We start from the raw sequence: 27,226 nt of genomic DNA, 5'->3' as shown, positions 1-27,226 counted from the left end.
CACTATTTCCATGCATTTACTAATAGGGACAAATGGGAGGTTGACCCCCCTAGCAACAATTGCTAACGTCATGAATATGAATGAGCAAAAGTGACGTGTTGCTTGCGGTATGCCATATTTGTTCCGCCCCACTCCAGGAAGACGTAACCATTTCGCGCCCACCCCCAACTCTCTGCCTCCACTGTAAATAGTATCATTTGTCTATGAAATTATTATAAGTACACCTCTGCATAACAATGTGTTCTTTTTAATATTAAGGGAAAACAAAGTAATATTGATCAACTTACAATAAGTTAAAACTTTTTTTAACACTGTTTTGTTTGTAACAAAAGACAAAGAGCATCGATTTGCCAAAATTAAACTGTAAAAATACACTTAAGGTACATTATTGGACCATTTGATACTGAAAAATAAAATTGATTAAAATCAATAAATAATAATAAATTCAAACTGATTAGCAACATTAACTCATGTAAACAATATGTCAAAAAATTTGACCGAAAGAAACAAAACCAAAATTACCAGAACAAAAACGATAGTGTCATTGGACAGAGGGACGGTATTTATTTTGCTGCAGGCAGTAACAGCTCCTTTGCTATAGTGTGGGGTTATTTTGCACTCATCAACTTGGTATGCCACCTTATATTTTAGTGCTCGCTGGTTTACTAATGTAACACTGACAAAGGGGGACGATTGTTGGCAATATTCAGATTCTTTTTTTTTTTTGCGGCTTATCAATGTGATTAGGTCTAATGTCTTTGTAAGTGATTTAGCTTCCTGCTGTCCGCTGCAAACATTTTTGGACACAGTAAACTGACTGGTCTTTCCTCATCTGCCACTGTATTAAAAGTCAAAGCCAAAAGCCAAACGCTACATACGCGTTGTCATATTTCCTCGTCTTAGCTCTTCATATTTCCAGTGCGCTTTGCTGTGTGCCCTTGTTTGATTCAAAATCACTGCGCAAATTCTGAAAATGAGAACACCCACTGAGTGGATGCGCAATTACATTTTATTGTAGTATGGCAAAAAAGTATGTTCCCCGAAGTCATAATGCGCCAATCCCGGCATCGCTATAGGTCCCGCCCCACTATTTGACAAGTATTGGGCAACATTGATGATTTCTTTGCTACAACAGAATTGGCATTCTCATGTTGTGCTCACCAGCAATCCATTTGTACTGCGTAACTGCACTGTACAATCAGTGCACACTTCTTCACCAAGCATTCTGTCCTGGCCATGAAACTCAAAACCCTACTCGCATATTGTTGGGTGAGTAGAAGTTTGTCCATAAGTATTTTGTGGATGTCAAAAAGGCAGTTTGCACTGGGGGAATGGAATTCAACACTGATGTCGCAACACGAATAAGTGGTGGACACTGGATGTACAGTGTGTTCTACTATAGTCTCTCATATAGGATTAAAGCATAAATTAAAGTACATTACATGGACAGCAGATTTTGTCAGAGAAAAATATGAACTATTTAATGTGCCATCAGTAGACTAAAAACAATGCACATAAATTATAATTTATGTGAACAAAGACATTATGGAGACGACTGTGGTATGTTGGTTTTCAGTCTCATTGCTTTCGTTACTTTGACAACCCTACCCCCATTCTGCTGAGTGTGTCTGCTGCTCTTGAGCTCTGTTCCTTCCAATTTCGTCCACGTGGTTAAGTTCGAGATGATGTTGCCTTCAATTCCTTCCCTTTCGATTCTTCTGACCACTAAAGCCAAACATGCCATTTTTACCATGTTTAACTGTTTGCAGGCAATATGACACTCATGCATCTGGATACACCTTTTTGTAACCCTACTTGGCTTACATGTTGTTTTTACACAATCTAAAGCGACATGATAGCGACATGGTAGCGAAGGGAACGCAATGTACACTTTGGATCCGATAGTTGAAAAGCAGACGTGCGTAATTCCCACAGCACTTAAACGCAACATGAGCGCCAGTGTTCAGACGCATTACGTACAGATGTTTCCAGTTCGTCCTGTCTTCGTCCTCTTTGGTAAGTTTGAATGAATTTAAATTATACATCCATGTAATTTACTATGACTTGTTAAATAAACCAGAGTAGTTGTTTGACGCGGTGGTCGATGAAATACTTAAATGTGCGCATTTTCTGACAGAATCTGTTTACTTTCCGGAACAATTAAATGTTAAATATTGTGTAGAAATACTTTGTCGTTAACATTTTGGAGCGTTTATACAAAACTATAAATGAAACATTGTTCTTTTAATCAGACGGCACCCAAAGACGTATACTTATATAACAACAGACACACCCCCTAATTTGTACACGTTGTGAAGAGTTGTACATGGCCAGTAATGTCAATTAATTGAGGTTTACAGCATTGATATGTGAATAAATTTAATCTATATTTGTATACCACTATTTGCTAAACGAATAGGAAGCATAGATCATCTGAAAAAATGTGTGACAATTATTGCTGAGAAAAAGAACAAAAAAAGGGAAAAATCTTTTTTTTTTTTTTTTTTTTTACCACTTTTGTCTAATGGTTCACACCTCGTATCAAATTAATCAAAATGATAAATTCAACATTTATATTTTTTTGAGACAAGGTCTGATATTTGAAAAATATTTTTCATGTAGTGAAACATCCTTTTAATGCAGGAATTGACCGCTGGTCAACAATACATATTAGGGATGTCCCAATCGCAAATTTTTGCACCAGAGTTGGAGTCAGCCCATTTTGAGAATCTGCCGATACCGAAAAAGAAAAAAAGTATAAATCTTTTTTTTATTTGAACAAAACTTCCAAACATGTTACATACAGTACTGAATTGTTTACAGTACTTTCTCCTCCTCTTTTTCGGGGAGTGTAGCAGAGGATAAAACCATAAACTTTATAATGTATTGACGGGACACAGGGCCGCTAAATAGGGGGCCTGCATTGTTGGCGAGGCCGCCAAAGCTGACCGAGTGGAATCACAGAGTTTTTTTCCTTGAACATTCTTGTGAATAAATGCTTAAATCCCAGAATTCTTTATAGATATGGATGTAAAACAGTCTCAATTCTTGGTTAAAAGCAAAAAAAAACACACAAAAAAAACCATGCAGTTAGTATTTATTTTAGGTAAATATGTCGAAGTGCAATTTTAGTCTGTTAGTGAATGTAGCTAGCAGCCGCCTTTTGTAAACGGAGCTTTTCCAGTGAAAATTCTTGTGAATAAATGCTTAAATCCACGAATTCTTTATAGATATGGACGTAAAACAGTCTCCATTCTTGGTTAAAAGCAAAAAAAAAAAAAACAACAAAAAAAAAAACGTGCAGTTAGCATCTATTTTACGTAAATATGTCGAAAAACAATGCTAGTCTGTTAGTGAATGTAGCTAGTGGCTGCCTTATGTAAACAGAGCTTTTCCAGTGAAAATTCTTGTGAATAAATGCTTAAATCCCCTAATTCTTTATAGATATGGACGTAAAACAGTCTCGATTCTTGGTTAAAAGCAAAAAAAAAAAAAACGTGAAGTTAGCATTTATTTTACGTAAATATTGCGAACTATGGTACCAGTGCAGTAGCGGCTAATTTCTCCCATTGCTTTTTGATCACGTTTCAAAATGCATGCATGGTACGAAAAATATAATAATTACCTTGAATCCTCGAACAATCACTCCTGAGACAATCCTTCCTGTTTGTATGCGGTACAGCTTTCATACTTTTTCAACAGAAATCTGGCATTAGATTTCTGTGTGCATGTGTTTGTGAATAGCTCCTCTTGATGTGGGGGACCCCCTACTTGAATGCAAGGCGCAGTGCATGACCGATCTGACCCAACAATACCATTATGAAGTGTATGGATAAAACATATATATTTTTGTTTCCTTTGGCAATGTCGTATTTCTGGATGATTTTGTTACTTTTTAGCTCTTAAAAAATCAATTAATAAGTGTACTGTCCAAAACAGTGCCTTTCCTTGTGCACTGCCCGACAGCCAGCTAATATTGTATGTCCTTCAATAAAACACAATGCTTGGTTTTGTTTTTATATGAAGTAATTTGTTTAAGTTTGTGAAACTGTAACAAAGAAAACTGTATGCCAGTACACAAATACCATGTAGGTTAGCCTCCATACAGCAGGACCTAATGAATTTCATTCATATAGCTTTTCCCCATAAACACACATATAGTGAGGAGCAGAAGTATTTGCACCCCTTGTGATTTTGCAAGTTCACCCACTTGGCGACTCTAGCCAGCACAATAAAGTTTTATTACCGTATTGGCCCGAATATAAGACGGTCCTGATTATAAGACGACCCCCTCTTTTTCAAGACTCAAGTTTGAAAAAAGACTTTTTGAACACCAAATTCATTTTTATACAGAAAATAATTACAGTAAATTTGAAGCAAATGATTATAACAATATATCTGAGAGAAAAAGGATGTTATTTTGCCTCATTCAAATCTTAATATCTGAACATATAAATATGTAAACTAAAGTGCAATCACATTTGTAAATGAATGGCTTCTGGTTTTTGAAATGTAAAGAAACCAATCTATTGTGATAAAACAACAAAATTGCAATAACATCATTAACCATCAAAGTGAAGTCTAACTGTAACTGTAGTCTTGAAACAAATCTGAATAAGGAAAGGCATTGCAATAAAATAATGCAAACTGGTTAAACTTGAGAGTAGCTGAGATCTTTCATGACAGAACATCGCTTCAATGATATCTGGCGCCATCTAGCGTCGTGAATGGGTATAACGTCTAGAATGCGAATATAAGACGACCCCCACTTTTTCAGTCTTATTTCAATGCAAAAAACAAAAAACAGTCTTATATTCGGGCCAATACGGGTATTATTATATACAGTATATAACATAAATTAAATCCGATCTTCGGAAAAATGGCCTGATTTCCGATCACATGATAGGGACATCCCTATCACATATGCTTTGGTTCATAATCTTTTTGGCAGCATCGTTATCACTGTTGGTTTGTTAGAGACGAATACCTCACTCAAAAATATACAATCGATTGTCCTGATCCATTGTTTCTGGCTCTGTTCTGTTTGTGTCAGGATTTTGGTCCTGGAGGACAATGGAGATAGATGGTTGCCTTTCAGACGCTTGCAAACTCCAGAAAAGATCAGTTTTGTAGGTCAAATGGTGAAGTTCACAAAGCGGAGATGCTTAAAATATCATCAACTACATCAACTGCTATTGAACTCGCAACTGAAGCCAAAAAATGGTGACACTAAGGAGGAAGGGATGCTATATCAAGGGAGATGTTATGTGTACCATGCTTCTTCTGCTGCTCTTCTTCCTGTTGCTCTACTTGCGACAGGTAGACCCAAATGCAATCAAATACCACACAGGAAGTAATGTGCACAAATCTTGTGTTATTAATCCTACCTGATGTTGTAATGTTCCAGGTCCTTTTGTCCTCTGAGTGGGATAAATCAGCTTGGAAGCTGGAAATCTTCCGCCCCACCACCTCCAGTCGGACCTTGCTTGGAACTGACGAAGCCAGAGTGGCAAAGGAGTCCCCACCAGTAAGACGAGTTTGCATTCAGGGCTTCAGGAAGAGTCAAAGTGCAGCGCAGCCTATTTCATAAGAATTAACCAGTTCACTGTTGGCTGATCCTTTTTAGTTGGTAAATTGTCATTAGAATGTATCTTTTCCACTGACTCACCACTTACCATGTTCACTCATTCATCTTCTGTACAGCTTATCCTCACAAGGGTTGAACATTAAATTAATGTAAAGGGAAGTCAGAGACCGCTGCAGTTCTCAAAGGGAAATGTATCGATACTGCCCGCTTTCACATGCAGTGTGCGACCCGGGCAAGATGTCATGCTTGCTATTTTTTTAAGATTCCGCTGAAGAAAAAGTTAATGTACCAGGGGTTTTTTTTGGCAAAACTTTCAATATTTTTAGTCTTAAAATACTTATTAGTCTTAGTCATATTTTAGTCATTTCAAAACGTGTTCGTCTTTGTCTAGTTTTAGTCGACGAAATCTCATTCAAATTTCGTCCAGTTTTAGTCGACAGTTACTCAAAAGGTTTTCATCTGTAAAATTCAAAAGTTTTAGTCCAAAAATAAAGGTTTCTAACAATTTCGAATGAACATTGACAAACGAGCAAATATTGTAGTTTCCCAAACATATTGTTGTTTACCAAACAAAACAGCTGAAGTAGGCTATTAGCTAAATTCCATCTCTTCTAAATTTACTGGCCAGAAAGGCCAATTGGCTCTGCTTTAGACTGGCCAGTGTTTTAAGAGGCAACTCTCAAGCTAATGTTAAGGAGTTACATTTAGCGTCTGATGATCAATCAGCACAGACCTTTAAAGGCTAAAGCAGCATTGCATATTTGCTCCTGCCAAGATAAGAAAACAAATCTTAACGTTTTTCCAAACATGCAAGATGGAGCTTAGCTTAGCTTTAGACACATCCTAAACTCCAGTGAGGAGAGTGAGGGAGAGGCGCAACACATCTCACATGAGTGACACGACCCACACCGCTACGAGGCAAGCTGACGTGCTCCATGTACAATATGAAAATGTCACGCCTCGTGAACATATGACAGAAACGATGTCGCATTTTCGTCTCATCCGACGAAAACTGGCATTTGTCTCGTTATGTTCTAGTCTCCCAAGCCACGTTTTTGGCTCATCGTGACGTCATCGTCATGAAAAAATTGTTTGTCGACGAAATATTTTCGTTATCGTCATTGTTGACAAAAACAACACTGTAATGTACTGTACGGATCTGACCCATTCACTTGCAAGAGACCAAACTGAACAACGACATGCCCACAATATATATATATATTTTTTGATCAAACAAAATAGCCTATAAACATTCATACTTTACTCAGTGACCAAGTCCTGCACCGTCCCATTCAAAAGTTAACTGTCTCTTTCTAAGTCCTAAGATCGGCGAACAGTTATGGGCTCTAGTTTGCTATCTATATTTTTAAGTTTGTTTTTTTACTGCTAGTCAGATGTTATTTTGTCTTACTGTTAAGAATGAGGAAATGTATTGTAGTCACGTGATAGCTACGTCATCAACCTCTGCACTCTGATGCACAACAATACTTGCTGCATAGCCTACGTACTAGCTGTACCCTGTAATATATCAGACTTTCGGCTAATTTCCGACTTGATTGAGCACATTGACACATTGCGTTCGCATATGAATGCGTACTGGGTAAATACCGGAACACTACCGGACTTCAGGGCATATCTGAAATGGGCCAAAGACATTTTAATACACCACTAACGCATACAACTGGGTTGCATAATTTACACACATAAGATGCTAAACCATACACAGACACCGCTCTTATCAACCATTTTCTAGGCTTGTTTGGATTAGCGCCTGTACCATCCACAGAAAGAAAATCAAAATTAATATATGTACATGTAGTGATTTCATTCAAATGTCCTCTGCTATTATCTATTCAAATGTGCAGTCTCCAGTCAGCCGCTCTAAACCTCATCTACCTCCATGTGAACCCAAGTCAAAACGCCCTCAGCCCAAGTCCAAAGTTCAGTCTAAATCCAAAGGAAAGACGAAGTCCCGACAGAAGAAAGTCACTCCGACCAAGACCAGTGTTCCTCTTCCAACACTACCACTGTTTGACTTTCCGGGCTATCTGCGAGAGAAGGATAAGCGCAACTTCCAGTTGCTCATAGATCAACCTAGGAAATGTCAGCCGGAAGGGTCCAAAGGAGCTGGACAAAGCCATGAGCTGTACATGCTCATTGCAGTGAAATCTGTCGCTGCAGATTTTGATAAGCGGCAGGTAACCGATTACTTGTACTATTATTTGTGGCCCATTATCATTTGTATCATCAAGTGATACAATGCTTTTACAGTGGTATGAAAAAATATTCGAACCTTTTGGAATGTCTCACATTTCTGCATAAAATCACCATCAAATGTGATCTGATCTCTTTGTCAAAATCACACAGATGTAAAAACAGTGTCTGATTTAACTAAAACCACCCAAACATTTATAGGTTTTTATATTCATATTTTAATGAGGATAGTATGAAAACAATGACAGAAGGGGTAAAATACAGTAAGTAAGTGAACCATCACATTTAATATTTTGTGCCCCCCCCCTTTGGCAGCAATAACTTCAACCAGATGATTCCTGTAGCCGCAGATCAGTCTCGCACATTGATCAGGACTAATCTTGGCCCAATCTTCTCTACAAAAATGCTGTAGTTCAGTCAGATTCCTGGGTTGTCTGGCATGAATCGCTGTCTTTAGGTCATGTCACAGCATCTCAATGGGGTTCAAGTCTGGACTTTGACTTGGCCACTCCAGAACACATATTTTGTTCTTCTGAAACCACCGTGAAGTTGATTTACGCCCTTCTCATCAGACCATAGGACACGGTTCCATTAATCCATGTGCTTTGTTGACATGTCTTCAGCAAACTGTTTGCGGGTTTTCTTGTGTACCGTCTTCAGAAGAGGCTTCCTCCTGGGGTGACAGCCATGCACACCAATTTGACGTAGATTGCCTTGTATGGTCTGAGCACTAACAGGCTGACCCCCCACCTCTTCAATCTCTGCAGCAATGCTGACAGCACTCCTGTAACGAGTCACATGGCATTTTGGAGGGAAAATGACAAGCAGTACTCAATTTGGACATTTAGGAATGTACGTTTTTTCGTAGGGGTATACTCACTTTTGTTGCCAGGGGTTTAGATATTAATGGCTATATTTTGAGTTATTTTGAGGGGAAAATAAATTATAAGCTTCACATTGCCTGTTTATCATTGTGTCAAAGTGTCATTTTGTCAGTGTTGTCCCATGAAAAGATATACTTAAATGTCTGCAGAAATGAGATACAGAAATCACTGGCACAGTCCATTACAGAGTAAGTCTTTAGCAGACACTCTAGGGTTCTTTTTTACCTCTGAGTATTCTGCGCTGAACTCTTGGCGTCATCTTTGATTGACAGCCACTCCTTGGGAGAGAAGCAACAGTGCCAAACTCTCTCCATTTGTAGAAAGCTTCTCTGTGGATTGATGATCTTCCAGAATTTTAGAGATGGTTTTGTATCCTTTCCCAGCTTTATACAAATCAACAATCCTTGATTGCAGGTCTTCACACAGCTCTTCTGACTGAGCCATGATGCACATCAGACAATGCTTCTCATCAAGACAATTCTTACCCGGTGTGTGTTTTATAGTGGGCAGGGCAGCTTTAAACCACTCGTCAGTGATTGGGCACAAACCTAAATTGTTTGGTAATAATTGGTTTCAATTGTTCTTGAAGTCTCCTTTGATGAGGGTTAACTTACTTATTTTCCCCACTTCTGTCATTCTTTGCATGCTATCCTCATTAAAATGTGAAAACCTATAAATGTTTTGGGGGGTTTTAGTTAAAGCAGACACTGTTTTTACATCTGTGTGATTTTGACAAAGATCAGATCACATTTAACAATGATTTTGTACAGAAATGTGACAAATTCCAAAAGGTTCAGATACTTTTTCATACCACTGTAGCTGTTTGACATCACCAGAAAAGAACACATCAGTGTGTCAGCTTTCATGACTAGATTCAATGAGTAAATGGTGCTATACTTCATACATTTTCTCTTTGGCCTACTCTGAATAGGAAAGGTTGTTGAACATATGTGGATAAAAGGGTTACTTTTTGGTTCAAGTAACATTTCTCTTCTTATTTTCGTCAGGTGGTACGTAGGACCTGGGGTAAAGAAACAAAATCCATCCGCACCGTCTTCCTCTTGGGGGTCCCCAAGAATCGCACTGCGCTGCCACTGTGGAATCAGCTGCTGACCTACGAAAGTCAAACTTTTGAGGACATCTTGCTGTGGGATTTTGAAGACACCTTTTTCAACCTGACACTGAAGGAAATACACTTTCTGGAATGGATCAACCACACCTGCCCTCAAGTCAAGTCAGTGTTGAAGCAAGCCACAGCAAACTTAATGTCTTGTCTTAATTTTGTTTTTTATTGTCTAGGTTTATCTTCAAAGGGGATGCTGATGTTTATGTAAACGTGGACAACATTATGGAGATGCTTCAAGATGAAAAGTCAGACCAGGATCTTTTTGTAGGGGATATTATTGTCAATGCCAAACCCATTCGTCGACGCTCTTCAAAGTACTATGTGCCAGAGTTTGTGTACGGCAGCGCTTTGTACCCATCATATGCTGGGGGAGGGGGGTTCGTCATGTCTGGATATACAGCTCGGAGACTAAGCGCCTCCTGTCAACAGGTATTTAACACCGCCTGAACACTGTATATTATTTTTTTGTTTTTCTAAAACATTTTATTTCCAGGTGGAGCTATTCCCCATCGATGATGTCTTTCTGGGAATGTGCCTCCAGCTTATCGGTATCAAGCCATCGCGCCACCAAGGTTTTCGGACTTTTGGCATTCCCCGTCCATCAGCAGCGCCTCACCTTCAGACATTCGACCCGTGTTTTTACCGGGAGCTCATGGTGGTTCACAGCCTTAGTGTGCCCCAGATATGGCTCATGTGGAACCTGCTGCATGACCCCAAACTGAGCTGTCACAACAGGACCCGACCAACATCAACAGCCTTCAAATGGAAGATAGGAAAGTCAGGAAAAGAGACTGAGACTGACTATGATGAGAAGAGAGTGTTTGTCACACATGATTAACTTCCTGAAAGGAAGATACACTGTTGAGTTAAAAGAGACAGGCTTTGTGGTCATCTTGAATAGCTCAAAAATGCAAAGCACACGAGTCAATGACACATCTGTCAAGCTGGCAGACTAGCAAAATGAAGTGAAAATAGATGGCTTGAATTTTTTTGTTTCTTTGCCCTAAGAAGTACTGGTAACCAAAGAAGGATTTGCGCTTTTAATATTCAATGTGACATCATTGTCGCAAATGATTGCTGTCACTAGGATGGTATGAAACAATCTTCAATGTATTAGAAATTGGCTGTCCTTGTTTACTCATACACATGCAATGCTAAAATGTATGACAAAATATGGTTTACTTTATTAAACTTGTGTTTAAATTTGGCCAGATTATCGGTTTGATAGGAATCAATGCGATGTAGCATGAAAAGAAGTTGGGGATATGATCAACCACCATCTCCCCGGGACCAAGGCTGGTCCCCCAGACCATCCGCGCCCCCATTCACCGGCTTTAGGGAAGGGATGAGGGGATGCGCAGCCGCCCCCCACGACGCCCACCAGCCATCGCCGCAACCCTCCGACCGACACGGCACACCGCGGGCATCCCACGGCCCATTAGGCCCGGGGCAGGACAGGATCCCCACCCGGAGTGGGTGATGCCCCACTGACACTCAGCCACCGCCCCTCGCCGAACATTAAATCCAATGTCCTTGTAGTGTATACAATTAAATATAGGCTGAATGTGATTTGCAAATCATTGTACATATTGTCTTTATTTATGTTTAACACAGCGTCCCAACTTCATTGTAAGTGGGGTTATATGTACAACTGCTCTGTTTCAAGGAATGGATTTAAAATAGATTCCAAATAAGATTACAATACCTCCTTTGGAGTTTGGGTGCAATGGGAATAGAACAGACAATACAAAACAATAATATGAGAGAATAATGATTCACAAAGTGAGGCCGTCCAACTTAATATTCACTGACATTCTCATGAAATGGAAAAAATATATAACAAACCACCTCAATTGGTGCGCTTTTAACAATGGGTGACCACAGCATGAAGCTGTCCTGAGCTCACCAAGATTATTTACAACACAATTTCTTCATTGGGACACCTTTTAAACGAAGCTATACATTTAATAGATTTACTGAGAGTTTGGTTGTTGGCGTATATATGGCCACCACTCAGAAAACGTACAAAAAACAAAACAAAACAAAAAACAAGCAATAAATTGTAAATGAGAGAATGGATCAATACCAGCATCTAAGATGCTATTATGAAGAGCAATATTAACCCACGCACAAACACTCCATCACGCACAACTTATGCATTTTATCAGCTTTCTTCATTTACACTTTATGTACAAGGAAATTCTTTTTTTTTTTTTTTTTTTTTACATAGGATTTAATGAAATACAGTCCATCAAAAACAGGCTCAGTGGGAGATGAGGCACAATGTTCAGCAGTTTTCTTTTCTGCATTCTTTATACACTTTTCACACCAAAGCATTAATGTAAATGTTTCTATACATTTCTGAAAAAAAATTAAAACATCTAACTCAATAGGTGGAAATATATCAGGAAAGAGGACAGACAAGTAGACAAACAATGCTTACATTGCTGGCCAAAAGTATTGTCACCCCTGCAATTCTGTCAAATAATGCTCAATTTCTCCCAGAAAATGATTGCAATTACAAATGCTTTGGTAGTATTATCTTAATTTATTTTGCTTGCAATGAAAAAACACTAAAGAGAATGAAATAAAAAAATAAATCAATATTATTTTACACAAAACTCCAAAAATGGGCCGGACAAAAGTATTTGCACCCTCCGCCTAATACTTGGAAGCACAACCTTTAGACAAAATAACTGCAAACAATCGCTTACGGTATCAATCAATGAGTTTCTTACAATGCTCTGCTGGAATTTTAGACCATTCCATTCTCATTCTTCTTTGGCCAACTGCTCCAGGTCTCTGAGATTTGAAGGGTGCCTTCTCCAAACTGCCAATTTCAAATCTCTCCATTGGTGTTCTATGGGATTCAGGTCTGGACTCATTGTTGGCCACTTTAGTCTTTTAAGTCTCCAGTGCTTTCTCTCAAACTATTTTCTAGTGCTTTTTGAAGTGTGTTTTGGGTTGTTGTCCTGCTGGAAGACCCATGACCTCTGAGGGAGACCCAGCTTTCTCACACCGGGCCCTACATTATGCTGCCAAATTTGTTAGTAGTCTTCAGACTTCATAAGGTCATGCACATGGTCAAGCAGTTCAGTGCCAGAGGTAGCAAAGCAACCCCAAAATATCAGGGAACCTCCACCATGTTTGAATGTAGGGACCGTGTTCTTTTCCATGTAAATTCAATGTTGATACATTTTCCCAAAAAGCCCTACTTTTGTCTCATCTGACCAGAGCACATTCTTCCAAAACGTTTTTGGCTTTCTCATGCAAGTTTTGGCAAACCCCAGCCTGGCTTTTAATGTCTCTGAGTCAGACGTGGGTTCTTCCTGGGTATCCTACCATAGAGTCCCTTTTTATTCAGACCCCGACAGATAGTACGGGTTGACACTGTTGTACCCTCGGACTGCAGGACAGCTTGAACTTGTTTGGATGTTAGTCGAGGTTCTTTATCCACCATCTGCAGTCTTTAAGTGAAATCTCTTGTCAATTTTTTTCTGTCGACATCTAAGGAGGTTAGCCACAGTGCCACTGACTTTACACTTATGGATGACACTGCGCACAGTAGACAGAGGAGCATTCAAGTCTTTGGAGATGGACTTGTAGTCTTGAGATTGCCCATGTTTCCTCACAATTTTGCTTCTCAAGTCCTCAGACAGTGCTATGCTCTTCTTGTTTTTCGCCATGCTCAATGTGGTACACACAAGGACACAGGCCGAGTCAACTTTAATCCATTTCAACTGGCTGCAAGTGTGATTTAGTTATTGCTACCACCTGTTATGTGCCACAGGGAGGTAACAGGTACTGTTAATTACACAAATTAGAGAAGAATCACATGATTTTTCAAAGGGTGCCAATACTTTTGTCTGGCCCATTTTTGGAGTTTTGTGTAAAATGATAATGGTTTAAATTTGTTTTCCATTCTCTTTGTGTTTTTTATTGCAAGCAAAATCAATGAAGATAGTACTACCAAAGAATTTGTAATCATTTTCTGGGAGAAATTATCATTATCTGACCGAATTGCAGGGGTGCCAATACCTTTGGCCAGCAGTGTATGCCTTATGTATTTCTTTGACTCAACATCATCTTTCAGTAAACCAAAAGAGACCAACAACCACTTCTATACCTACTATTTTCCTAGTCCAAATGTAAAAAATTTAAATTTCTTTGCCAGAAAAAAAAAAACAAACATGTTTTTTATTACACGTGTTATAACCTCCTGTTGAAAATTAACCCCCCCCCCCCCCCCAAAAAAAAAAAAAGGCTAAAGAACCTGCATTGGGTTCTTTTCAAAATGAGATGAATTGGCTGAGTAATTCTAAATGGGGATAAAATAGAATTTTGGTCATACAAATAGAAAATTGATAAAATAAAGGGTCACACTAGGAATACAACAAATATCGTAATTTTCAGACTATAAGGCGCACCTGACTATAAGCCGCTACACACCAAATTTGACATTAAAATGGCATAAAACGCACTGGATTATCAGCCACAGCAGTCCTCACTGTATCATTTATGGGATATTTACACCAAAAGATATCAACAGGTAACACTTGACGGCGGCGTCATAAGATTGTCATTAATAAGACAAGACACTGGCATGACCATTAATGAATGCTTATGACACATGACATTTAGCGTAATCTGGCAAATTATCTCACTTTTAAATGGATAAAAAAAAAATCTGAGCTGGACATAAACTTTGTCATATGACACTTAATGACATCTGTCATAAGGATTCATTAATGCCCATGACAGTGTCACGTCATGATAACTATGGTCTTATCACAGTCTTGTGTCCCTGCTGTCAAATAGTGTTACCTATTATCCCAAATACTGTAAATCAACTAATATGCCGCACTGGACCATAAAACGCAGGATTCAAAATGAGGGGAAAAAGTAGAGACTTAAAGTCCGAAAATTACGGGAATGCTACGCACATGAGGAGGACCTACAAGACTTTCAGTCATACGTAATGTTAAGAAAGGAAGTGTAATCTTACAAAAATAAAGTTTTGAGTCCAAACGATTACTTTATGAGAAGATTCAAATATTACCAGACAAATGTCCACAATACTAAAATCTTAATCTTAATGCCCCCCTCAAACACTTTATTTGAATGCTTCTTATGAAAGTATCGTAATCTTGACATAACAACTATCATGAACAAGAATGACAATTGAATAAAAAACTCATTCAATTAAAATGTAACCAAAAAGTTGGTTTTGACGACCAAAGGCCTTGTTCTGTGCTAATGTTACAGTAAAAAAAAATCTTATGGCACACCAACATCATTAGCAATTTAAATTAATCAACAAGCATTTTTTTTGCATACATTTCATTATGTTAGCAAAATAAAAGGCAAGTTCTAGACGAAACATGCAGGAAAAGGGAAAAGTGACTGATTGTGTTTTCAATCGACAATATACAGTGGTATGAAATAGTATCTGAACCTTTTGGAATTTCTCACATTTCTGCATAAAATTAACATAAAATGTGATCTGACCTTTGTCAAAATCACACAGATGAAAATACAGTGTCTGCTTTCACTAAAACTACCTAAACATTTATAGGTTATCATATTTTAATGCGGATAGCATGCAAACAATGACAGAAGGGGGGAAAATAAGTGAAGCCACTGCCTAAGGAGAATTTAAGAGCAATCGAAACCAATTTCTACTAAACATTTTAAGTCAGGTGCGTACCCAATCACTGATGAGTAGTTTAAAGCTGCCCTGCCCACTATAAGACACACTCCAGGTAATAAAAGTCTTAATAAGAAGCATTGTCTGATATGCATCATGGCTCGGTCAAAGGAGCTGTCTGAAGACCTGCGACCAAGGATTGTTGATTTGTATAAAGCTGGGAAAGGATGCAAAACCATCTCTAGAAGTCTGGATGTTCATCAATCGACAGTCAGAGAAGTTGTCTACAAATGGAGAGTTTGGCACTGTTGCTTCTCTCCCAAGGAGGGGCCATCCACCAAAGATGACACCAAGTGTTCAGCGCTGAATACTCAGAGAGGGAAAAAAGAACCCAAGCCTGTCTGCTAAAGACTTTCAGAAATCACTGGCACAGTCCAATATCTCTGAGCACAAATCAACAATATGTAAAACTATGGTAAAGAATGGTGGTCATGAGAGGACTCTACGGAGGAAGCCATGGCTGTCTAAAAAAACACTGTTGCGCATTTATTGTTCCGAAAAACGCAATTGGAGACTCCACAGAAGTTTTGGCAAAATATTTTATGAAATTTGATTTTTTTTGGCAGTACCACACAATGTCATGTGTGGAGGAAAAATGGAACAGCACACCAAAATCAACACCTCATCGGTGGGGAGGCATCATGATTTGGGGCCGTTTTGCTACCTCAGGGCCTGGACAACTTGCAGTCATTAATGGAAGAATTCTAAAGTTTATCAGAATGTTTTGCAGGAAAACCTGAGGCCGTCTGTTGAAGCTAAAAATGATGGATGGATGTTACAACAAGACAATGATCCAAAACACAGAAGTATATGAAATTCAGAATGGTTTCAGAAGAACAAAATACATGTTCTGGAGTGGTCAAATCAAAGTCCAAACTTGAACCCCATTGAGATGCTGTGGCATGACCTAAAGACAGCGATTCATGCCAGACAGCCCAGGAATCTGACTGAACTACAGTGAGCATCTGGTCGAAGTTATTGCTACTAAAGGGGGGGGGGGGGGGGCACAAAATATGAAATGTGCTGATTCACTTACTTATTTTTCCCTCCTTCTGTCATTGTTTGCATATTATCCTCTTTAAAATATGAAAACCTTTAAATGTGTGGCTGGTTTTAGTTAAATCAGACAGTTTTTTATCTGTGCGATTTTGATGAAGGTCAGATCACATTTGATGCTGATTTCATGCAGGAAATGTGAGAAATTTCAAAAGGTTCAGATACTTTTTTTAATACCTCGGTAGAGGTATTATTGAAGTGGTGTAGTATTTTTTTCCCCAAGGGGCACCAAATTTTGATGATTTTTCTTTTGGCCCATTACTATTTCATATATTTGAAAACAATCATCAGAAAACAAATTAGGTAAACTCTAGTGTCCTTGATGAGTAGGAATGTATGGAAAAATCTTTGTGCATTCATTTATTATTATTATTATTATTGATATCCCGCTTAGGGAACATTTATTACGGCAGCTCTTTGCGTTCACATGTAGGATTTCAATATGTAGTTGTCCCACTGTTATGCCAAAGATGTCCTACTAGTGAGGACAAATAATGTAGTCCACAGAAGTTAGGCTAGATAACGAACAAATTAAGTAAGTACTCAAGTGACTTCATGGGATTCTATTTTCACGTTTATCTGTTTTATGTTTGCACTATTAGTGTGCTTATTTGTCTTTAGACTGAATTCAAAGTGTCTATTTGAATCTGGCGCTGAAGATTAATACTGAATAAATGCTGAAAATGCTTGCCGTAGGAATAACTTTAACGCAACGTAATAACTCACTTCTTGCCTGACACGATGACATTGGACAAAAGATAACAGAGATATCAACAGACCAGAAGAAAATCGCCCTGAAATGCCTTTGGCGTTTGCATTTGGCAGCTAAATGATGCAGATGTAGCTGAAGGATGAAAAGCCATGCATCACTGGGTTGGAAAATACAACACGCGTACGGCAAAAGGAAGGTGAAGCTAAAGTAACAGAAAGTGTGTTGACATGCAACGCACCATATGACAATCTGTTTAAACGTGGTCATTTAACTAAGAACAAAAAAGATCTCTTGTTTAACTTCTTTACTGTAAGGATGATAAGTGAGAGAGGGCATACGGGGAAAAATTCAGTGTTCAATACTTCCGACATGCAAGACTTAAAATAAAAGACGTTGCCAATTTATTCTTCTACTTTTATCCTAACCTGTCTGTCAAGTTCATGCAGTGTTTCTTGCATGTCTCAGGGTAGAGACAAAAACTTGGAAAAGCTGACCTTCGTTTTAAACAAAGACAAGTAAACTGACCTCTTTGTGCTTCATTGTGTTGAAACGATAGGAGACAATTTAGCAGGCGAACACATGCAGGTGATCATTTACGGGCGCATGGATTCTTTGGGGATGACAGTAATGTTTGTCAAGTTCTGCTTTAAGAGGCTTCACATCTGGCCAGTCCACTGAATGTTGCGTCTTCGATGATATCTGGCTCGGCCAGCTCTGCTTTCTTTTTATCTGTTGGGCCCTCGCGGCATCTGATGGCTCTTACCAGAGGGGTTTGCCTCCTCTATGTTTTTAGAGGGAGGAAGACAGGCGGTAACTGGCGACCGGCAGCGTGTTTGGTCCATGATGATTCCAAAGGAACAGGTCTTGTGTTTGACTTTGGCCACAACATTTTGCCCTTCTCTGGTCTGCAGCGGCAGGACTGCATCACTCAGGCTGTTAACTCCAATCCACTGTCTGACTCTATCCAAATACAGATTTCATCATAATGTCTTAAATGACACACTTTCAAAGACAAAATATCCATTCCCCAACACAGACCGTATCACTGAATTTTCATTGCAATACTTCCAAGCCAGCAGGAAAACAAATGTGATTGCCATTTCTGAATTGAATGCAAGAATGGCCGTGTTGTGTTTATGGCTTGCTTGATTTCAACTCTCTACAGACTGAGAATAGACAGAATAAGATGCGGTATTTGGCTACTTGTTCAGTGGGAGCCACTGCTGCTACCGGCCTCGGGCTGGTCTTGACTGGTGGCCCGTGGAGGACCATACAGGGTCACTGATGCTATGTGGTTATTCTGCATCACCTGGACGAAAAAAAGAACAACAACAATATGAAGTGAAAGCAATCATTTTAACCAAAAGCTTGTAATGATGCATTGATTAAGCAGCAATCTAATCAAATTGATTGAAAGGCTAAAGATCGATTCACATCTATATTTTAGACATGCTGTTTTGTAAAAAAAAAAAAAGCTTGTCATCTAAAGTCATGTGGGAAAAAACATAGGACACTCTATTGAAGCCTGTGTGTTTTTTAACATATTTGGTTATATAGATGTTTAATATGAATTTTAACAATCTTGAGAGATTCAAGTAATAGAACTAAATAATTAAAACAAAGGGAAATGCAATTTCTGTTGAGGAATAAATTAGTACACCCCCACATTCAATCCCACTTAAAATGACTAAAATCACACACAGGTGTATCACATCAGGTGCACATGATAAGAACATCATTACCCAGTGATTTGAAGGAGGCTTGCCTTATTTAAACCTCACATTTAGTTTGGTGTGCCCCTTACTGTTCAAGTGAGAAAAAACAACATGGTGGGCTCAAAGGATCTGTCTGAGAACTTCAGAAAGAAGATCGTAGTTGTTTATGAGTCTGGTAAGGGATTTCAAAAGATCTCACAATAATATAAAATATGCCATTCCACTGTCCGGAAATAGTCTACAAGTTGAGGACCTTCAAAACAACTGCCAAAATGCCCAGGCCTGGCCGTCCGCCCGATTCACCCCGAGAGCAGACCACAAGATGCTAAAAGAAGTCTCCAAAAACCTTTTAATGTCGTCATCATCATGGGACCGACAGCAGGCTTTTGCTACTCTTAATGTGAAAGTGCATGCCTTTACAATCAGAAACAGACTTCACAAGTTTAAAGTGCGTACGACAGGATAAAAAAAAAGTATTTAATAGCATTATTGTGTGAATTAGAATTATATTTTGAGATGATTCGACTACACAGTATACAACAATTTAGCAAAGCGCAGATGACGAGAAATTAGTCTTTTAATCCGCTGTTTAGCCACGCCTACCATTATAGGGCTCTAGCGTCCCCAACAGGAGGACTTTCTTTTTATCGGAGTATTTTCCCCCAATAAATGGTATGGTCATGACAAATAACAGTCTTGTGCTAAATGGAATGTGAACTAATAAAAATGCATTTATTTAGTACGACATGGCAAAATTACTCCATAATGGTCAGAACTGTGGACTTCATCTTTACTGTCGCACCTCCAGAACGATGTTTTATGTCACTGTAGTTAGTCAGGCTTTTGTCATTTCCTTGCCCCAGCTTCGGAGAATGTAAACAAACCAAGAGGCGTGAAAGCTAACAGACATTCTGACCCGAACCGAACGACGTCTCAAAGTCTTATTTTCGCTTTTCGAAGCGAAAAATCACACAAAACTAGCCTAGGTCATGTCACACGGCGGCAGGGTTGTCAATTGTCTGCTCCGATCCCCAGCCCGTTCCCCTGCTACGGACAGGAGAGCTCGCCGGAGAAGCAGCTGGAGAGTACCGCCAGACAAACGATGCTGCCACATGGTCAACACGACAAGGCACCGGTCGTCGGCCGAGTGGCACTTTCGGTGGACAATCAGTCACAAAATGTAAGCCACCTCTGTATCAAAACGTGTGCCATGATCCCAGTATGTGACATAATACAAAATATAATGTTTACAAACTTCCACTTAAGTCCAGTGGACCTACAGTAGTAGGGCTAGTTTTGGCCAATATCCGTGGTGAACAGCAACAATTTTCTGCAGCCGTTTGGCTAGCATGATGCGAAAAATAAACAAATTAATCCCCAAAATCAGCTGAATCCGCAGTCCATCTGCATGCTATAAAGCAATGCTGTACTGTGAGATGCTGATCCGGGTGAGGTTCAAAAATTAAATATATAAAATGATCGTTTCCACACACATCCAAGCGGTCCATTTCATTCAGGAGCATAAAACACTGTCTGAAATATGAGATAAACATGTTTTTTTGGTGTCAAAGGCACTTTAACCTTCAATGAGGAAACCTTTGTTCTCCAAGAAGAACATGAAGGCCAGACTGAAGTTTGCCACAATGGCTGTAGACAAAGACCAGGACTTCTGGAATAATGTTCTTTGGACAGATGAATCTAAAATTGAATTATTTGGACACCAGAAGAGAGGACATGTTTGACGTAAACCCAATACAGTGTTCCAGGAAAAGAACCTCATACCATCTGTGAAGCATTGAGGTGAAAGTGTCATGGTTTGGGGATGCTTTACTCAAGCAGGACCTGGCCGGCTCACCATCACAGAGTCCACCATAAATTCTATCGTGTATCAGAGGGTGCTTGAGGAACATGTTATATCATCTGTGAAAAAATTAAAGCTGAAGTGAAACTGGACCCTGCAACATGACAATGATCCAAAACAGAACAGTAAATCCACCAAGGACTGGCTGAAAAGGAAGAAATGGAGAGTCCTGGAATGGCCAAGTCAAACCCCAGATCTTAATCCTATTGAGATGCTGTGGTGTGACTTGAAAGGGCAGTATATGAAAGAAACCCCTAGAACATCTCACAGCTGAAAGTATTCTGCGTTGAGGAGTGGGGCAAACTTTCTTCAGACCGATGTCAAAGACTGGTAGATGGCCACAAAAAGCATCTCACTAAAGTTACCTGCAATTAAATCAATTTCTTTTCCAGAGATAAAGATAAACAAGATCAGACATTGATATGTAAACATTTCTAAATAAAAGAACTGAATATTTAATTTTTTTTTTTTTTTTTTTTTTTTTTTTTTTACATGACTTTATCAAAAATGTGAAAAATTGCTTTGTATTTTGTTTGTGTGCTTTAGGTGAAATGTAACCGATTGTGTTAAATGTGTACATATCATGTTAATTTGATCAATGGTCTTTGAATCGAATGAAGTCATAGCAGGCTTTATAATATTCAACCCCTAGCAAAAAGTATGGAATCACCAGTCTTGAACGAGCACTCACTCAGACATTTTATCATGTAGAACAAACTCAGATAAAAAGCTTGAAAAAGTAATTAATTAGTTCAAAAGTGCAACTCTTTAGCATTCAGAAACAATAAAATAAATGGATCAAAAACATTGTGGTGTTCAGTAAACGTTACTTTTATAGAGCAAGTGCAGGGAAAATATGTTTGTCAAGAATCTGCATTGGACAAGGTGTCAAGAGTCAAGAATCTGCACTGGACTAGGTGATGATGCTGGAACTTTGGTGCTGTTCCAGTGAGATTTACAAAGATCACTGCCTGAAGAAAACATCAAAATTCCCTCAGTCCTTGATGATATGGGGAGATGGCTGTGGTTAAATCTTCAATAAATGCACAAGTTTACATTGAAATTTTAGACAGCTTTCTTATCCCTTCGACTGAAAATGTTTGTCATTTTCAAAGATGACAACGCATCATGCAACAGAGCTAAAACTGTTAAAGCATTCCTTGGAGAAAGACTCATCCAGTGAAGGTCATGGCCTGCAAATGGCCCAGATCTCAACCCTATTGAAAACCTGTGGTGGAAATTGACAAAAATGGTCCACAGCAAGCCTCCAACCTGCAAGGATGATCTGGCAACTGCAATCAAAGAGAGTTGGCACCAAATTGATAAAGAATACTCATGAAGTCAATGACTCTGAGACTGCAAGCTGTCATAAAAGCCAGAGGTGGTGCTACTAAATACTAGAGATATGTTTTGATTGTTATTTGTTTCTCAAGATTCCATATTTTTTCCCTCAGAATGGAGTGATTCCATATATATTTCCCTGCACTTGTTCTCTAAAAGTAACATTTACTAACCATCACAATGTTTTTTATTCATTTCTTTTAGTGTTTCTGAATACTAAGCCTCAGAGACTGCAAGCTGTCATTGCACTTTTGAACTAATTCATTATTTGTTCAAGCTTTTTATCTGAATTTGTTCTACATGATAAAATGTCTGAGTGCGTGCTCGTCCGAGACTGGTGATTCCATACTTTTAGCTAGGGGTTGTAGTATCAGTAAATGTCGTATCCTTCAAAGAATTGATATTGTATCGTACTTTCATGAAATAGGTGATTTATACCACTTGTTAGTTGGTTGATTTTTGGTTATTTCACCAATTTGATTATGCAATACTGTAGTCTGGTTCCTACAGCTCAAGCAAGTTATTATAAATTCACAACTTTTTAATGCTGTTTGAAATTTAAGACCAACTCGACAACAAAATAAAACTAAAAAGAAAAAAACACCTCAGGACGTCATTTTGTGTGGTCCAGTCAATGCTAAATGTAACGACTAACCGCATGACATACCAAGAACTAGAGCTACATCACAATGCAGAGAACCAGGAAGAGACATCACTTTGTAGTTCAGTTAAAGTACCAAAAAGTATTCTGACCTCAAAGATCATCCTCTGCAGTCCAAAACAAAAGGTAGAACCAAAGGGGTTGGTGTTATTGGCCGATGAGGACCTGTTGAGAACATTTGTATTTGTTATGGTGAGGCTGTAATAATGATGTACCCAAACTGAACATTTAACATGTTTTTCAGACTACAAGGTGCACCGAAATCCTATAATATACATACATATATATTGTGTTTGGAAGTGTATCAATTTTGTTTTTGGCAGCCCTTTTAATTTTAATATTAAGTCTTTTGAACGATAATACTTTTAGTCATATTTTAGTCATCTCAAAATGCGTTTTGATCTAGTTTATGTTGATGTTTACTAAAAATGTTTTTGTCTGTAAAATTAAAAGGTTTTACTCGAAAAATTAAAGGTTTCAAACTATTTTGAATGAACATTGACAGACGAGCTCATATTGTAGCGACTACAAGGACAACGCCAACTTGGTGATAACCCACACTCAGCAGGAAAACATTATTTACAATTAACTGTACCCACCTGGACGCCATTAACTGTATGAAAAAGAAAAAAAAAAAGTTGTCCAGATGTTTAAGATGACCCTTGCCGTTGGCATTAGCGTAACACGAATGTGAATGCTATGCTAACGCTACAAGTTACATTTAGTGCAGTGTTGTTTTCGTCAACAATGACAATAACGAAGATATTTCGTCAACGAACAATTTTTTCATGACGATGACGTCACGATGACGTGCTGAAAACGTGTCTTGGGAGACTAAAACATGACGAGATGGATGCCAGTTGTCGTCTGACGACACGAGAACGAGATGAAAATTCGCCAGTTTCTGTCATGAATTCACAATGTGTGGTATTTTCTTATTGCATGTGTAGTTAGAACTCATTTAGCAGTGTTTGAGAATGCCACCCATGTGACGTGTTGCGCCTTCCCCCGCCCCACACACATGCTTGCCTGTGCCCATTCCAGCCTCTTTTTGTGAAACATATGTGTCAGGTGCTGCTTGGTATGTTTTGTTTTCTTATCTTGGCTAGATATGCCATGTTGCTTTAGCCTTTAAAGGTCTGTGCTGAGTGGTCATCACACACTAAACTAACTTGTAGCGTTAGCATAACATTCGCGTTAGCATAGCGTTTGCGTTAGCATTTAGCGCGGCGACTCGGTGTCTTCTTAAACTCTTAGAAAACATTTTACATACAGTTTCTGGCTTCCAAGTGAGTTTAATTAATTGCAAATAATGTGCTGTTTTCCTGCTGAGTGTGCATTATCATCATGAAAATGGTGATGTCCTTGTAGACTACAGTTTTGTGCTGGTCTGTCATGTTCACTCGAAATTGTTGGAAACCTTTTATTTATTTATTTATTCATGGACTAAACTTTTTTTTAAATGGACGTTTATGGATGAAAACATTGAGAATTGTCGACTTAAACTAGACAAAATCTGAGTTTTCGTTGACTAAAATTAGACCAAGACAAACACATTTTGAAATGACAAATATATAACTAATAAGCATTTTCTTCCAAAAGACTAAGACGAAAATTAAAATGGCTGTCAAAAACAACACTAATTTAGTGTGATGATCATTCAGCACAGACCTTTAAAGACTAAAGCAACATTGCATATTCTCTCTGGCCAACATAAGAAAACAAATCTTACCGATTGTGCGTGTGTTCAAGCTTGGCGAATGGAGAGGACACACCGGTCAGTCGGGGCAGGGGGGCGCAGCATGTCACGAGTGACACAACCAGACACCGCTACAATGCAGGCTAACTAAACATAAAATGTCATACAAATTATTGCGCATTTTCGTCTCGTTCTTGTCAGACGAAGACTGCCATTCATTTAGTTGTTTTAGTATGCCAAAACGCTTGTTTAACTCATTATCGTCTTGTCGTCATGAAAAAAAATGTTCGTGGACCACATATTTTCATTTTAGTCATTGTTGACGAAAACAATACTGTAATGTACGAATTCTGGTTGTGCTTAAATTCTTTGAACTTATTTTGTTAGGGCATAACTGTATAATACAGTACCGCTCAAGTAAAGTGCGCTCAAGACACATATTCCTTATTCATCAAACCCTTTAAAAATGATACAACAAATGACACATAAGTTTATAAATAAAACAATAATTACAATGTTAAAAGGTAAAGAACAAATGACAAGTGTCGTATTGATGCACTAATGATATTTATCATTTGTTGCGCCTACAAATCTGAAAAATACAGAACATTTAAAAAAAAAAACTGTTTAGAGGTTTCTTAGGCACATACAAAAGCCTTATTTTCATTACCTGTGAAGCACAACGGGTTTTTCCATCGGGTGGCCCAGCAGTTCCTGAATCTGATCCCACTGGCAATGAAATACGAATAATGAAAAACAGCTAACATTGATTACCACGCGTTAACTTTACACGCCAAATGCTCAAGAGAAGAGTAAATAACAAAGCTATGATGTCGCAAAAAGCACCAAAGGAAAGGTCCTTGAAGGACTTTTTGGGAAACTTTCAGACCAGGGGTCAGCAGCTCCCTGTGGCCATTGAGTGCCATTCATTCAATTTACCTTTTATGAGAGGACAGGGGGACAGCAGTTGACCAATACCTTTTAATTATGGACTGTACAGGGAGCCCTGGGGTTAGGATGTCCTCGACCTATGACGTTTCAACTTTATGACGCCCTCGCATCTTCGGAGTAGGTAGGCCTATAAGGTTTCTGTCATGTGCAGATGAGCAAGGTATTGCGCATGTCGCGTTCAAGAATTTGAACAGATTTCTAGCAATCAGCTACCTTGCTGTCCGCGACAACGTGGACACCTGCACGTTTACAGTACATCATTAGATTAGACTCGTCAAGTGTTGATGTTCACAAAAGTGTACTTTCTATTTTATCTATTTGTTGATGATCGTCAATCCTCCCCCTGTGTTTTATTCCAACACACTGTCGAGGACAGCAATGTGGCTAATGGCTAGCAATCCAACAGTTCTTGAACTGCTATCCATACATACATACATACATGAGCTGCCATGGTGCCAAACAAGCTTAAACGTCATCTGCACACAAAACACCCGTCGTTTCAAAACAAGCCGATTGACTATTTTATTTGCCTTCATGAAAAAAGAGAAACAGGCAACTTTTTCGAGAAAAACTATGACAGTAAATGAGAAAGCCCTCAAAGCCAGTTACCTTGTTGCTGAACTTGCTGCTAAACCCAAAAAGTCCTACGCTGTGGCAGAGACATTAATACTACCTGCCTGCAAAGCCATTGTCAGCGAGATGCTTGGCCCTGATGCCGTTGAAGACATTGCTAAAGTCCCCCTCCAATAAGTTTTTCAAACCTAACTGCTATAAAAAATAAAAACAGACAGAGACATACATAGCTGTTGAAGAACAACTTTGTGTGTCTTTCTTCAATTCCTGCCAGGATATCGGCTTTGTGTTCATCTAAACAGGCAGTTTCACACTGAGTAAGTATAAATATTGATCAATTATATTATAATCAAATATAATGTACAAAAATAATTTTGGAACATTTTTGTTTTTTTGTGTGCCGCAAGGTTTTTTCCAATGTAAAAACGTGCCGTGATTCAGAATAGGATGAAAAACACTGATGTAATGAATCGGGTTGCATGTATGATCATTGATTCAGGTTGTAATGTTGATGTGTTGAATTTTCTAGGCTGTCCTAGGCTGTCGGTTTTGTTTTGTTGGCGTCAGTAGTTGTGTTCAGTGCTTTTGGTTGTCAAGAATCTTTTTTATTTTAATGTTTTTAATGTTGTGATTTTTATATTAAGTACTCTGATGTAATTGTCGACTTTAACGGTGAACTCCAACTTCCGCGGATATTCGGGTTAAGTTGCCAGCGTAAGGACAGAACTTGAGGACCAACTCGGTCGTACTCAAGGACTCCCTCCCTGTATTGACTAACTTTGCTGGGAAAAAGCAATACTTTTGGTACTTTAAAATGTTTGGTTCCATCATTTTTCAAGAAAGGATTTAATGAATGGACATTGAAAAGTAAGTCGTAACTTGCCAATTTATCAAGGTTTACATTTTGTCAACACAAAGGGGTGCCATCAATATAGAACAATTGAATGGTAGGTTGTTGTTGCATTAAAAAGTACATTTTCATTTCTCCGAAAGAGTTCTATTTTTTCATAAGGACAGTATAAGTTAATTTTTGCTTACAAGATTAATACTCAAGATAAACAAGATTCACGAGTAAAAAGGAAAATAAATATTTAGATTTGCAGGCTCATTTGACTTAAATATCAAATTTTAGAGGGTGC

General features: G+C 38.6%; 2 protein-coding genes across 9 annotated transcripts in view; one reads left to right on the top strand and one right to left on the bottom strand.

Moving 5' to 3' along the window:
* Window positions 1–1,924: 1,924 nt before the first annotated feature.
* Window positions 1,925–11,018, top strand: b3gnt9 (UDP-GlcNAc:betaGal beta-1,3-N-acetylglucosaminyltransferase 9). Of its 2 annotated transcripts, XM_057836360.1 has the most exons (7): window positions 1,925–2,016; window positions 5,054–5,319; window positions 5,408–5,527; window positions 7,453–7,785; window positions 9,693–9,919; window positions 9,985–10,240; window positions 10,305–11,018. In XM_057836360.1, exons 2-7 carry the CDS (start codon window positions 5,221–5,223, stop codon window positions 10,647–10,649), a joined length of 1,380 nt encoding a protein of 459 aa, XP_057692343.1. In that variant the 5' UTR covers window positions 1,925–2,016; window positions 5,054–5,220; the 3' UTR covers window positions 10,650–11,018. The 2 variants fall into 2 exon arrangements, with proteins under 2 accessions (XP_057692343.1, XP_057692344.1); XM_057836361.1 differs by having other exon boundaries at window positions 1,944–5,319.
* A 362-nt stretch (window positions 11,019–11,380) lies between these two features.
* The window catches only part of phaf1 (phagosome assembly factor 1), a 34,733-nt gene continuing 18,887 nt past the window's right edge, over window positions 11,381–27,226 (bottom strand). For 2 of the 7 annotated variants that reach the window (XM_057836362.1, XM_057836365.1), the window contains 3 exons: window positions 25,234–25,292; window positions 22,957–23,029; window positions 11,381–18,595 (listed from right to left, as the gene is read on the bottom strand). In XM_057836362.1, the coding sequence (XP_057692345.1) occupies window positions 18,494–18,595; window positions 22,957–23,029; window positions 25,234–25,292 (234 nt within the window). In that variant the 3' untranslated portion in view covers window positions 11,381–18,493. Of the gene's footprint in view, window positions 18,596–22,956; window positions 23,030–24,596; window positions 24,711–25,233; window positions 25,653–27,226 lie in introns of all 7 variants that reach the window. The other 5 variants (XM_057836364.1, XR_009063211.1, XR_009063209.1 and 2 more) reach the window with 5 other exon arrangements.

The sequence above is a fragment of the Corythoichthys intestinalis genome, chromosome 5 (assembly GCF_030265065.1).
Source record: "Corythoichthys intestinalis isolate RoL2023-P3 chromosome 5, ASM3026506v1, whole genome shotgun sequence".
Lineage (NCBI taxonomy): Eukaryota > Metazoa > Chordata > Actinopteri > Syngnathiformes > Syngnathidae > Corythoichthys > Corythoichthys intestinalis.
Note: the sequence above shows the minus strand (reverse complement) of the source record. Positions and strands in the feature narration are given on the sequence as shown.